Raw genomic sequence first — 14,066 nt, forward strand, 5'->3', positions numbered from 1 at the left:
GGATCAGGACTGAACCAGGATCAGGATTCAGTGTAACTATATTTAGCTCTCAGTGGTCAAGATGTGGTTTCCTCATAAGAGTCTGACAGGATGAATTTGATTCAGACACTCAGGATCAGATCAGGTCTGAATTATAAAGTGTTTGGAGTTGCAGATTTTTTCCAGTTTAAACCCAGTTTGTAGTAACCATGGCAACTAGCAGGTCCGGTTACTCCGACACTTTGACCCGGAAAGTGACGCGACCCAGATACTTGTCCCTGTCATCATTGTTACGCAGGTCTGAACCCTCAAGTTTACACTCCACCGTCTGTTCGACGTTATAGTCTTCTTTTCCTAACAACAGCTGGACTGCGACCACAGGCTGCACGTAGTCAGGCTGTCAACAGAGAGAGAGAGGTAGGGTTAAAATGAAGAGAGAGGTAGGTAGGGTTAACATGAAGAGAGAGAGATGTAGGGTTAACATGGAGAGAGAGAGAGGTAGGGTTAACATGGAGAGAGAGAGAGAGGTTGGGTTAACATGAAGAGAGAGGTAGGGTTGACAGAGAGAGAGAAAGGTATGGTTAACATGGAGAGAGAGAGGTAGGGTTAACATGGAGAGAGAGAGAGAGAGGTAGGGTTAGGGTTAACCCTTTGGGGTTGGTATAAAGGTTAATCCTCTTCCCTAACATGAGGGTCAGGGTAGGGTTAGGGTTAACCCTCTGGGGCTGGATTAGGGGGAAACTTTAAGGGTAGCTATTAGGATTAATCCTCTTCCATAAGGATTAGCGTTAGGGTTCTGGTTAACCCTCTAGAATTAAGGTTTGGGTTTACCCCCTCCTCTAACCCGATTCCCAATGTCACTGATAGGAGGTTCAGTCAGAGCTACTCTTCCTCACCTAGTGTCCCAGATAGCAGGCTCAGAGAAATGAGCATTTCTTCATATAATAAAAATATACCCTGAGTCTGAAAACATGAAGAGAAACCTCCATTTTTACTGTAACACATGTCTCACTTCCTGTGATAACCTGAGGACAGACCAACTCAGTACTGACTGATTCAACTGGCTTTATTTATTTATCTTTACTGGATATCAGTGGGCCTGGTTGGAAAGCCGGACAATTATCTGCTTCATTAAAACTGATCTGTAACTCATTTTATCATTAGATTTACTATTGTAACCTGGTCATATGTGGTATGTAATATTGTTATTTCAATCCTGAGAATTAGTTGATAGAGTTATTTTAATAATCCAGTGCTACACACACACACACACACATAGAGTAATGTGAGCCTTAGAAACTGCCTTTAAATGTGTTTGCATAATTAACTCATTAATGCCATATTGATATTCATATCGTCAGGTTATCAATGAACATAATGATGTTTACTGATCATACTATTGAACAAATTGCATTTTGTTTTTTAATTTTCATTGTTTTGGTGCTTCTGCAACATTGTTTCTAAAACCTTTGTGCCAATACAGACAATTTTGGAAAAATTAAGACATTACTATTAAAGTGAAGTAACTAATACTGATCAATTATTTACTCACGTGAGCTTTCTTGCCGTAATATGGAAAGTACATTTTGTCCAGACGACCCTCTGATGGGAAGTACTGCATCTGTAACGGACTGTCTCTCTGCCACAGACAGACAGACAGAAAGACAGGCATGTTTTTAATATGAAGAGATGACAGAATAAGGATCAGTTACACATCAGACCAACTCACAGACACTCAACATGTGAAACCGTGAGCAGATTGGACTCTAGAAGAGCAGAAAATATACTAAGCTTAACCTAAAACATTTTAATGAAATTTACAGATGATTAAATGATTCAGCTTGCCCTAATCTAAACCATCAGAGATGGAAGTAATAATAACATTTTGTACATTTTTATTTTGCTTATTTGTTTGTATTCATGGTGGTGGTTACTTTAATTTTCTATGCTATTGTAACACCAGAATTTCCCCCCAGGGATCAATAAAGTATTTCTATCTATATATTAGAAAACATTTGACTTTGACCCAAAATATCATACACCCGACATTTATAGTTGAAAAATTCAACCTGCACATCTCATATGAAAAATGTTAGTTATTCAGAGTAAGGGGTTAGGTTAGAGGGTTGGGGGGTTAGGTTAAGAACTAGGGGAGTATGTGGTTTTTCTGTTTCCAAACACAGATGGTAATGCTCCTGGTCAACCCTTAGGGTTAGGGTTAGAGGGTTAGATTAGAGTTAGAGGGTTAGGGGGTTAGGGTTACAGGGTTAGGGGGTTAAGGAGTTAGGGTTACAGGGTTAGAGGGATAGGGGTTAAGGTTAGAGGGTTAGGGTTAGAGCAGGGGTCTTGAGCCCTCAATAAGTAGCTCGCCAAGCAAATCTAAAATGTAAAAAAAGAAAAGAAAAAGAAAGAAAATACAAAGAATCTACCCTTTACATGAAGGACACCTGACGCGAATTCTATCTACTTACTAAAACTCTATATTTATCCAACCTCCCTTCCCCCACTAAAAATATCAACCAATCACATTTGTATTTAGTGCCGTTAGGTGACTCTGTGACCTGTCGTAATGCGCAGTAGCGAGTGTGTGGACTAGCCGGCGGCTAACCAAATGTGAACGGAATTATCATAACAAATTTGGATTTTATTTTACCATAACTAAAGTTAGTGTAGTTTGGAGATAAACAAATATGCGAAATAGGTCCATCGAAGAAAAAACAGAAGGCGTACCATTTCCATCAAGAGTGGGAGACTCACTATTTCTTAACAAATGTAAAAGACAGGTGTGTGTGCTTGATTTGCGGGACCAGCGTTGCAGTCGGGAATAAAAGTAATGTGGAGCGGCACTTCACCACACTTCACATAAGTTTGACCGTGATTTTCCATCTGGCAGCAGCCTGCGGTCAGCTAAGGGGAGCGAGTTGAAGGCGGGATTGCAATGGCAGCAATCATTTATAAAACCAGCGAAGAAAGCCAAGGCTGCAACCGAAGCATCATTAGAGAGTTAGGTTAGGGTTAGAGGGTTAAGGGGTTAGGGTTAGAGCATTAGGGTTAGAGGGTTACGGGTTAGGGTGAGAGAGTTAGGGGTTAGGGTGACAGGGTTAGGGTTAGGGTTAGAGGGTTAGGGTTAGAGGATTAGGGTTAGAGGATTACGGTTAGGGTTGACTGGGCTGTGATGGAGCCCTGAGGACAAAGAACCACAACCCTTCTTCCAGCCTGGCTCATCAACAGATTGGCCAGCTAAGAAAGCAGCACACAGACCCTTCTTCTTCCCTTTTGACAGGGCACATATATAGCATAAACAAACTCTCTAAAAGGGTAAGCAATGGTTTAACCTTGTGAATGTATTGGTTTTGATTTGCTTTAATGATGTTAGTTTACTGTATAGCTGTAAAGTTAAGGTGGTTAGTTCAGCCCACACAGACAAAGGGTCCTGCATGCAACTAACCATCCTCTTAACTTGGTACCTTTATCCTATACACTTACATATAACTCATATAAACTGGCCTTCTGAGAGTCAAACCTAACAGCTACAGCACATGGCCCAAACTAATCCAGTGTTTCCCCTACCATTATATTAACCCATCTTCCTTTATTTTACATATTCACATGTTCAGATCTCCTCATACACACACACACACACACACACACACACACACACCCTATCAATATGGTAATTTTGTTGTAGTTATTAAGTTACTAATTGATCACAATTCCAAATTGATAAATTAGTTATTTTATGAGACTAAATCAGTTAAATTGGCCCATTTTCCTAGTTTAACGAGGTGGTGCCCCAATGGAGGACTGGAGCAGTCCAACAGTAACAGTAAAGTCCCATTAATCAATATACTTATTAATTATCTCTGATAATTATTGATTATTATTATTATTGATTATTTCAGATATTGCCCCAGAAATGGTGCAAACATTTTGGTGCTCAACATATTTTGACACCAGGCAGAGGACTGACCCCGATGCGTGTTACCTTGGCAGTACAGTTGATATAAGGGTCTCCTCGTGGTTTCAGTCCAATGACCTGCAGACAGAGACAGACAGACAGATAGATAGATAGATAGATAGATAGATAGATAGATAGATAGATAGATAGATAGATAGATAGATAGATAGACGGTTGCTTTTATTTATTGGATCAGATCAGTGTTGTTCATGTGATGGATTAACACTAGACATTAAAGACCTCAAAGGTCCTCATCTGTCTTACAACGCTCAGCCTACCCCTGGTCACTCATGCAAGACAGGAAATTAAAACTAGTCATTTATATTTTCATGCACTTTGCAATAAAAATCTAAACTTGACTTGGCTCTTGATTTTCATTAAAAACAGTGAAGACTGTGTGGTTCCACTTCACCTTGTCAGAGTGTGACAGAAAACATCAGCTTTCTGTTGTTATACTGACACTGAAGCTGAATGAATGTTTGATCTAGAAACACGTTGACAGACTGAGTGAGGACTGTGTTACTGACCCGATTCATCTTGATGATAATGCATGGTTTCCCCTCTGCATAGCCGAAGCTGGTGTCAGGAAGACCGGAGCACTGACGCAGCATGCTGCGTTTGAACTGACAAACTTTTTTTATGAGCTTGTCGTCCTGCTCAGTGTATTCACCCACCAGACACAAGTCGTTCCGCTCCTGGAGGCTGTCGTTATAGTCTACAGTGAAAAGCAGATGAACTAATGTTTTATGGCAAGACAGATCAGTGTGCTCTGAATTTCCTATGAGTTGCTTTTTGTGGTCTGTCCTGTACATAATGTGAACAGGTGCCCAGTCACTGATCAGTAGTGCGGGGATATACTCTTTAAAGTGGTCCTTACAGCAGAGGATAAACACCCTGTGTAATAAACATGTAAGACTGCTTTGCATATTTCCATAAATGGACATTAGCCACTGAGAACATGCAGATTCAATTCTGTTTTCCTGCTCTATTTACACATATAACTGATTGACAAACTGTTTCTAGCTTGGAGAACCTTTAGCGCCTCATCTGTAGGCTGACAGGAGGTAAAAACTGCTCTACAGATCACCTGCCAGATCAGTGCTGCTGTCATGTTGGGACCATATTCAAGAAAACTGGTTTGACTGGTTTAATTTTGTGATAAAGAGGCAACCAGAGGAAAACTGAACAACAGGGGAAGTAAAAAAAGTAATTTGTACTTTGTAATGATGATGGTGAAAAACTGATCAGCCAGTTAAATGACTGCAGTGTATAAGTACTGCATGTTTAATTATATTAGCTACTGTGAAGCACAGCTCCACCGGTTAAATCAGCACACACCTGGATTAGTCATCAGACGGTTTGGAGGTGGAAGACCTCCTTATGGCATCAGACAGAGGACTTCTCTCTGTCCTGGTCTTGTTAGACCTGAGTGCTGCTTTCGACACCATTGACCATCACATCCTGTTACAGAGACTGGAACAGTTCATTGGTATAAAAGGAACTGCATTAAGCTGGTTTAAGTCCTATTTATTAGATCGATTTCAGTTTGTACATGTTAACAATGAATCCTCTGTCCACACTAAGGTTAGACATGGAGTTCCACAAGGTTCAGTGCTTGGACCAATACTATTTATCTTATATATGCTTCCTCTGGGTAATATTATCAGAAAGCACTCCATTAATTTCCACTGTTATGCAGACGATACACAATTATATTTATCAATAAAGCCACATGAACCCAATCAGTTGGCTAAACTTCAAATCTGCCTTAAGGACATAAAGTCCTGGATGAGCAGCAACTTTCTGCTGCTAAATTCAGATAAAACTGAAGTTATTTTTGCTTGGCCCCAGACACCTCAGAGACAGCTTTTCTACTACCATAACTGCTCTGGACAGCATTAATCTGGCCTCCAGCTCCACTGTGAGGAATCTGGGAGTCTTATTTGATCAGGATTTGTCCTTTAACTCCCACATTAAACAGATTTCTAGAACTGCCTTTTTCCATCTACGTAATATTGCCAAAATCAGGCCCATCATATCCACTGATGATGCAGAAAAATTGGTCCATGCATTTGTCACTTCTAGGTTGGACTATTGTAACTCATTATTATCAGGCTGCCCCAATAAGTCGTTAAAGACTCTCCAGCTGGTCCAGAATGCTGCTGCTCGTGTTCTGACGAGAACTAAAAGAAGAGACCACATTTCTCCTGTACTGGCTTCTCTTCATTGGCTTCCAGTAAAATCTAGAATAGAGTTTAAAATCCTTCTCCTCACCTACAAGGCTCTTAAGGGTCAGGCCCCATCATATCTTAAAGAGCTTATAGTACCGTACTACCCCACTAGAGCACTGTGCTCCCAGAATGCAGGCCTACTGGTGGTTCCTAAAGTCGCCAAAAGTAGTTCAGGAGGCAGAGCTTTCAGCTATCAGGCTCCTCTCCTGTGGAACCTCCTTCCAGTCTGGGTTCGGGGGGCAGACACCCTCTCTACATTTGAGAGTAGACTAAAAACCTTCCTTTTTGACAAAGCATATATTTAAGGGCTGGATCAGGCCTTAGACCAGCCCCTAGTTATGCTGCTATAGGCTTAGACTGCCGGGGGACTCCTATGGTGCACTGAGCTCCTCTATTCTCTCTCCTCCTCTTCCTCTCCATCGTTATGTCTCATGTCAGCCAAATGTCTGCCTCTAACTTGCTATCTTCCCCGGAGCGTTTCTGTGCTTTCTCATCTCTCAGGTTCCTGTTGATCCTGTGGATCCTGGTCCCGGTCCCGCTGATGTGGTTCTCTGGTTCCTGTGGATCCTGGTCCTGGTCCTGCTGATGTGGTTCCCTGGTTCCTATGGATCCTGGTCCTGGTCCCGCTGATGTGGTTCTCCATCAGCCAATGGATGTGCGTCTGTCCAAGGCTACAGCCTGTCCGTCCTTGGGAGCTGGATCTCTCCTTCACTGTGGTGCTCCCGGAGGTTTCTCTTTTCCCACTGGGTTTTTTGAGTTTTTCCTTCCCGAAGAAGGAGGGTCATAAAGGGCAGGTGATGCCTCGGACTGATTCACCGGACTGATCCATTGGCCTCATCGACTGCTGGACTCTTTATTAGATTGTTTGTTCGCTTACACTTGTTTATTTCAGTGAACTTTGTAAAGCACTATGAGACACTCTGTTGTGATATTGGGCTATACAAATAAAATTGAATTGAAATTGAATTGAATTGGGGATATGTCATGTGGGTGTCTACCTGGTGTAGTCTGATCATAACACTTTGTTGTGGGAGTCAGAATAATGACTTTGCTGTATTTGTGTACAGGTCACAGCTGATGCTCCTGTATTTAAAGAATCTGTCTGCTGAGTCATGACCTCAAACTGTAAACAACATGTCGATCCATACTTTGTTTAGGCTGACTGCTGTGCCGAATGGAGTCAGTGAAAGCTCCCTTTAACTCTGCAGAGCAGAAACATTGCATTTCTCTCTGATGTGTATTTGTACTCACACTGCAGGAGGTCGTGCAGTTGTTGGATGTAGTGGTTGTAGTTTGTCGAGTCACTACGATTGAAGGAGATTTCAGCTGCGTGAGGACGTATCACCAAACCTGTGCTCAACAAAACCAGTTAGCATGATTATAGAATTAAATCAAAACTCTAACACAGACTCAAACAGAAATTATTTTAACAGCAGAGTCATTCAGTTATTCATTTACATAAAGGTTGTTATGGCAACAGCTGCTTCATCCTGTCGTCCCCCCTCCCACTCCCTAACCCTAACCCTCCCACTGACTGGTTCATCTGTAGTTTCACGCCTGTCCAGCAGGTGTCCTCAGTGTGTTCACACTTAAAGAGGTCTGGATGTTGATTGAGATGAGTTTTGTGTTTCCAACATATGAAGTAAACAGGAATTGTGCTGAAAGCAATGAACATGAGAATCTGAAGAAATTAACCAACCTGGATTAGCCACTCTGTCCTGATAACGGGGTACATTTTCATCCAGAGTCTGTAACATCACCCACATGGTGAGACTAAACATCCCCGCCAGAAACCCGTAGAAGACAAGGTAGAAGAGGAGGATGAGACCTAAGGGAGAGAATTCAAAAATGACTTTATTCAGATACAACAGGGGAAACAAACACAAAACAGAGACACTTCTCTGTGTCTTTGTTTCATTTACTAGCGAGGGCCAGAACATGGTGATTTAAAGACTGAATCCACTCAGTTGACTAAACTCCCCCCCAAACACCTTAGAGACACATTTTCCAACAATATAGCTGCTCTGGATGGCATTAATCTGGCCCCCAGCTCCACTGTGAGGAATCTGGGAGTCTTATTTGATCAGGATTTGTATTTAAACTCCCACATTAAACAGATTTCCAGGACTGCCTTTTCTCTTCTGCCTCTTTTACGTAATATTGCTAAAATCAGGCCCACCCTCTCTATGAATGATGCAGAAAACCTAGTCCATACATTTGTCACTTCTAGGTTGGACTATTGTAACTCATTATTATCAGGCTGCCCCAGTAAGTCCTTAAAGACTCTCCAGCTGGTCCAGAACGCTGCTGCTCCTGTTCTGACCAGAACTAAGAGAAGAGACCACCTTTCTCCTGTACTGGCTTCTCTTCACTGGCTTCCAGTCAAATCTAGAATAGAGTTTAAAATCCTTCTCCTCACCTCCAAAGCTCTTAATGTTCAGGCTCCATCATCTCTTAAAGAGCTCATAGTACCGTACTACCCCACTAGAGCACTGCGCTCCCAGAATGCAGGCCTACTGGTGGTTCCTAAAGTCCTCTAAAGTAGTGATGGAGCCAGAGCTTTCAGCTATCAGGCTCCTCTCCTGTGGAACCTCCTTTCAGTCTGGGTTCAGGGGGCAGACACCCTCTCTACATTTAAGAGTAGACTAAAAACCTTCCTTAGTGATGAAGCCTATAGTTCAGGGCTGGATCAGGCCTTGGACCAGCCCCTAGTTATGCTGCTATAGGCTCAGACTGCCGGGGGACTCCCATGATGCACTGGGCTCCTCTCTCCTCCTCTTCCTGGTCCTGGTTCTCCTGCTGTGGTTCACTTCTTCATGAATCACTGCTGTGGATCGTCAGCCACCAACACTTTTTACTGATATTAGTCCTGTTATTATTATTCACATATTAACTATTGTCATGTTTTTACCTGCTACCATATTGATCAGTATCAGTCAGATTGTCAGTACTATAGTTACTGTTAATATTTCAGTTGCTGTTTGTTTTGTCTGTCTTATGGAAAGCATCTTGAGATAACACTGTTATGAATTGGCGCTATATAAATAAAGATTAATTGATTGAAACACCAACTGCATGCCACATAGCTTGAGATAATGTTTGTTACAGTGACTGTTGCCTGGCAATAGTTTAGTATTACAGTGTTTTCGAGGCAGGCTACGGCAGGTTTGTAGACAGCTCCGCCAGGCTAAGGAGGCTGAGAAACCAGTTCTCAGCTAATGACCCAGCATCAGTGTGGAGAGGCCTGAAAGACATCACTAGCTTACAAGAGGACCCCCCCCATGCTGTGGAGAACCACCAACTGGCTGACGACCTGAATGAGCTCTACTGCAGGTTTGACAAACCCACTTTCACCCCCCTCCCCCAGTGTGACTTCAGACACCCACCTACATCCCCTGCCACCACCACACCCTCACCAATTGACTCCCTACCTGCACTCAGGATCTGTGAGGAGGACGTGAGCTCAGTGTTCAACAAAGAAGACCTATACTTATGTCTTTTATTTATATAGCGCCAATATAGCGCGTGTTATCTCAAGACTGTTTCCATAAAGAGTAGCTCAGACCAAACTCTTTAATTCAGAGACCCAACAATTACGGAATTCAACATTAAGGATTCAAGAATCCCCACAGAGCAGCATCAGATATTATACAGTATTAGGCAACACTGTCAAGGAAAAATTCTCATGGTCCACAGTATCTACCAGCCCACGGGATCAACCAGGTCCACAGCGGCTACCAGGTTCACGGTATCTACAGGGTCCGCAGTATCTACCAGAGTATGGTATCCACCAGGTTCACAGCATCCACCGGGTCCACGGTATCTACCAACCCATGGCATCCACCAGGTCCACGGCATCCACCAGGTTCACGGCATCTACCAGCACATGGCATGCACCAGATCCACAGCGGCCACCAGGTCCACGGCATCTACCGGGTCCACGGTATCTACCAGCCCATGGTATCCACCAGGTCCACCGCATTTATCAGGTCCACGGTATCTACCAGCCCACAGCATGCACCAGATCCACAGCGGATGTACTTTAACACGTGTACTGTGATGTACTTTAACATGTACTGTCATGTACTTTAACACGTGTACTGTGATGCAGTTTAACATGTACTGTGATGTACTTTAACACGTGTACTGTGATGTACTTTAATGTGTACTGTCATGTACTTTAACGTACTGTGATGTACTTTAACACGTGTACTGTGATGTACTTTAATGTGTACTGTCATGTACTTTAACGTACTGTGATGTACTTTAACATGTACTGTCATGTATTTTAACGTGTACTGTGATGTACTTTAACATGTACTGTCATGTACTTTAACATATACTGTCATGTACTTTAACGTGTACTGTGATGTACTTTAACGTGTACTGTCATGTACTTTAACACGTACTGTGATGTACTTTAACATGTACTGTGATGTACTTTAACATGTACTGTGATGTACTTTAACACATGTACTCTCATGTACTTTAACATGTACTGTGATGTACTTTTGCAGTATTTTATAGTAAATATTACAGTAATCTGCAGTACATACATGTGTCATTGAACAATATTTAGCTTTATTCACAAATGGAAATGAATAATTCGTTGTACTAATCACAGTCATTGATCACCTACACACACACACACACAGTCCTGATCCTGGTCGTGTCTTGGTTCGGTTCGGCTGCAGCAGGAAGTATCCCTGCTGCAGCCGAACCGGTCAGTGAAGCTTCCTCCTCCTCCTCCTTCTCATAATCATCAGCATCATCATCATCATCATCATCATCATCAGACAGACAGACAGACAGGCAGGCAGACAGTAAGACAGACAGACAGTGAGACAGACAGACGGACAGACTCGCGGGTCTCCGGGCCGCCTGTCTCACCCCAGCTGCTGGCGGTCCGGCCCAGGAACTCTCCGGTCCGCGGGTTGTAGAGAAAATCCCAGGATCCCTTCTTCTCCTCCTTCTTCTCCTCTTTTTTCTTCTCCTCTTTCTTTTCTTCCTTCTTTTCCTCCCTTTTCTCTTCTTTCGTTTGCTCATTTTTCTCGTCTTTCTCCTCTGCCCTCTGCTCCTCCTTCATCTCCCTCACCTCCTCCGGTTCCTGGCTCGGCTCCTGGTTCTGGGTCTGTGGACTGGACGACATGCTGGGGCTGCAGGTCGTGCCGGACAAAACCGAGCCGGGCTAATCAGCGGAGAGCGGGCTGAGAGCCTGGTTTAGGCGATCCGTCAGATTAATATACGGAGCTGGTGCACACACTCACACTCGCACACACACACTCACACACACTCACACTCACTCACACACTCACACAGACTACTGCAGAACGTGGCGCATGCGCAGAGCAGAGCCCCGGGGTGAGGGGATGGGGGTCTGACATGATGATGGTGAGCTGCTCTCAGCTGTGAAATAATCTAACCATCACTTAACTCTATAAGAAACAGAGACATCCAGAACAAATCAATAAGAAATCTATTAATATAATATAAATCATCAACATGTGTGTGTGTGGGACATGTATGTATTTGATGTGTGTGTGTGTGTGTGTGTGTGTGTGTGGGGGGGGGGGGGGGGCATGTATGTGTAATGCATCATATTACTGTTTGCATGTTGGTGAAGATGTTCTTCAGTTTTCGTTCTTATTGTTACTGAGGATTAAAAATCAGTCAGTCAACTTCTGGAATAATCAGTTTATCAGAGAATAAAGATCAAACAGCTGATCTGAAATTATATAATCTCACCAGAGCTGACGGCACATCACATGACCACAGGGACGACACATCATTGGACAAAAGCAGGGTGACGTGGTGCTGATGTCACACACACACAAGGAGGGAGGAAGACACGTGAGGAGTAGTAGGAAGGAAGGAAGGAAGGAAGGATTAGGTTTTTGTAATCAGTTATTTTATGATGAAAGTTGGTTGTAATAATTTGTTTGTTCTTATGAATTGTGTTTACGAAGATATCTCTCTCTCTCTCTCCCTCTCTCCCTCCCTCTCTCCCTCTCTCTCCCTCTCTCTCTTTCTCTCCCTCTCTCTCTCCCTCTGTCTCTCTCTCTCTCTCCCTCTCTCTCTGTCTCCCTCTGTCCCTCTCTCTCTCCCTCTCTCTCTCTCTCTCTCTCTCTCTCCCTCTGTCTCTCTTTCTCTCCCTCTCTCTCCCTCTCTCTCTCCCTCTGTCTCTCTCTCTCCCTCTCTCCCTCTGTCTCTCTCTCTCTCTCCCTCTCTCCCTCTGTCTCTGTCTCTCTCACCCTCTGTCTCTCTCTGTCACTGTCTCTCCCTCTGTGTGTGTGTGTGTCTCTCTCTCTCTGTCTGTCTCTCTCTCTCTCTCTGTCTCTCTCCCCCTCTCTCTCTCTCTCTCTCCCTCTCTCCCTGTCTCTCCCTCTCTGTCTGTCTCTCTCTCTCTCCCTCCCTCTGTCTCTCTCTCTCTCTCTCTCCCTATGTCTCTGTCTCTCTCTCTAACCCTAACCCTCTCTCTGCCCCCCTACCCCCCCTGCATCGAGGGAGGAGTCAGTAGGATGAGGATGCTGTCAGGTTGCCGTGGTTTCAGCCTCTCGTTTCTCGTGGCGACTGTCTTTGGGGATGTGTGTGTGTGTGCAGCTGAAGGGTGTGTGAGTGTGAGATGTGTGTGTGTGTGTGTGTGTGTGTGTGAGCCGGGTTTCTTCCAGCTGTGAGGATATATGACGGGAGGACGGAGGGAGGGAAGAGAAGAAGGAAGGAAGGAAGGAAAGAAGGAGGTGTTGAAGAGTGGATGTGGATTAACGTCGCTGTAGACAAGAACCACAGCGAGTCATCATTTCCTCTGAGCTGCAGAGATCAGTGAGGACGACAGGAGGCTTCATCACTCCATCATTGTTTCTACACAGGAAAGACAGAAGGACAGAAGGACTGAAGGAGGGAAAGGAGGAGGCAGTGAAGCAGACACTGAAGGAGACATTGAAGAAGGAATGGAGGGAGTTTGAGTCCTCGCTGATCCTCCGGTAAGCCTCCTCTCACCTCCTTCATTCAGCTTCAGCCTGTCATCCTTCACGTGTTTCACATGTTTCATGTTTGTTCAGGTTTTATTTGTCTATCTGTCCACTCTGCAGTCTTTCATCCGTCATCTGTTGTGTGCTTTTCTTCTGGAGGAAAATCTTCATGTGTTTGTCATGGAGTCACTCCTGATGTCACATATTGACAATGTCAATAAAGTCTGTTCAAAACACATCTGGCTGCTTCACACAAATCAGAAACAGCAGCATCTCACTTCAACATGGCTGCCATCTTGGATCAGAGCTGAGAACAAAGTTACAGATTCAAGTAAAAATCCTACTCATTTAACCAGACTCTTATTTTGAAAGAGTTGTCCTTCAGCCACAATTAAACGAGCATAAATTAGGATAAACGCACCTGAAAATTAATCAATAATCCTACTGATCAGAAGGTCAAAGTTCAAACAGGAAGTGTGTCTGTGTTAGACATTTGGATCATGTCACAGCCGCCCAATTAATCTGATCAATATTATTGATGAACCACAAACACAGAGGGAGTGAAATGAATGAGTGAATGCAAAGACAAACAAAGATAAACCAGACATCTATAATCAGGAATCTATCAGAGGGTTCAGTTTAATAAGGGGGGGGGGGCTCAGGCAGTGTGTCCACCTGGGGGGGGGGGTGGTCCTGGGCTCGGTGTCTATGGGGAGGGGGACTAGCCTTGGTGGGGGTTAAACTGCTTAAACTGGTTTCTTGTGGAGGTCAGACAGGTTAGAGGCAACAGGAAACAGGAGCCACAGAGCGGAGAGGAGACAAGGAGGACCTCCTCACCTCCTCAGGGGGAGGAGGAGCTGAAACTCCCCTTGCCCTAAAGAGGTTCTCTTCCTCTCCTCCTCCTCTCCTTTTTCTCATCTGTGGACAGGA

The 14,066-nt window shown here is 43.9% G+C and overlaps 1 protein-coding gene across 1 annotated transcript; it reads right to left on the reverse strand.

The window, feature by feature from the left end:
* Positions 1-208: 208 nt before the first annotated feature.
* LOC139200233 (sodium/potassium-transporting ATPase subunit beta-3-like) lies at positions 209-11,317 on the reverse strand. The gene is made up of 7 exons (XM_070829484.1): positions 11,059-11,317; positions 7,868-7,996; positions 7,420-7,518; positions 4,465-4,652; positions 3,965-4,015; positions 1,532-1,618; positions 209-376 (listed from the first exon to the last, which is right to left on the reverse strand). Exons 1-7 carry the CDS (start codon positions 11,315-11,317, stop codon positions 209-211), a joined length of 981 nt encoding a protein of 326 aa, XP_070685585.1.
* Positions 11,318-14,066: the final 2,749 nt, after the last annotated feature.

This window comes from Pempheris klunzingeri, chromosome 4, assembly GCF_042242105.1.
Source record: "Pempheris klunzingeri isolate RE-2024b chromosome 4, fPemKlu1.hap1, whole genome shotgun sequence".
NCBI classification, from domain to species: Eukaryota; Metazoa; Chordata; class Actinopteri; order Acropomatiformes; family Pempheridae; genus Pempheris; species Pempheris klunzingeri.

Excerpts from the sequence above, each read along its gene's own strand:
- LOC139200233 (XM_070829484.1), bottom strand. The coding sequence starts at position 11,317 with ATGTCGTCCAGTCCACAGACCCAGAACCAGGAGCCGAGCCAGGAACCG. Across the intron at positions 4,016-4,464 it reads TTATCATCAAGATGAATCGG|GTCATTGGACTGAAACCACG; the intron begins GTCAGTAACACA and ends CTCTGTCTGCAG. Across the intron at positions 1,619-3,964 it reads ATATCAACTGTACTGCCAAG|AGAGACAGTCCGTTACAGAT; the intron begins GTAACACGCATC and ends TGTCTGTGGCAG.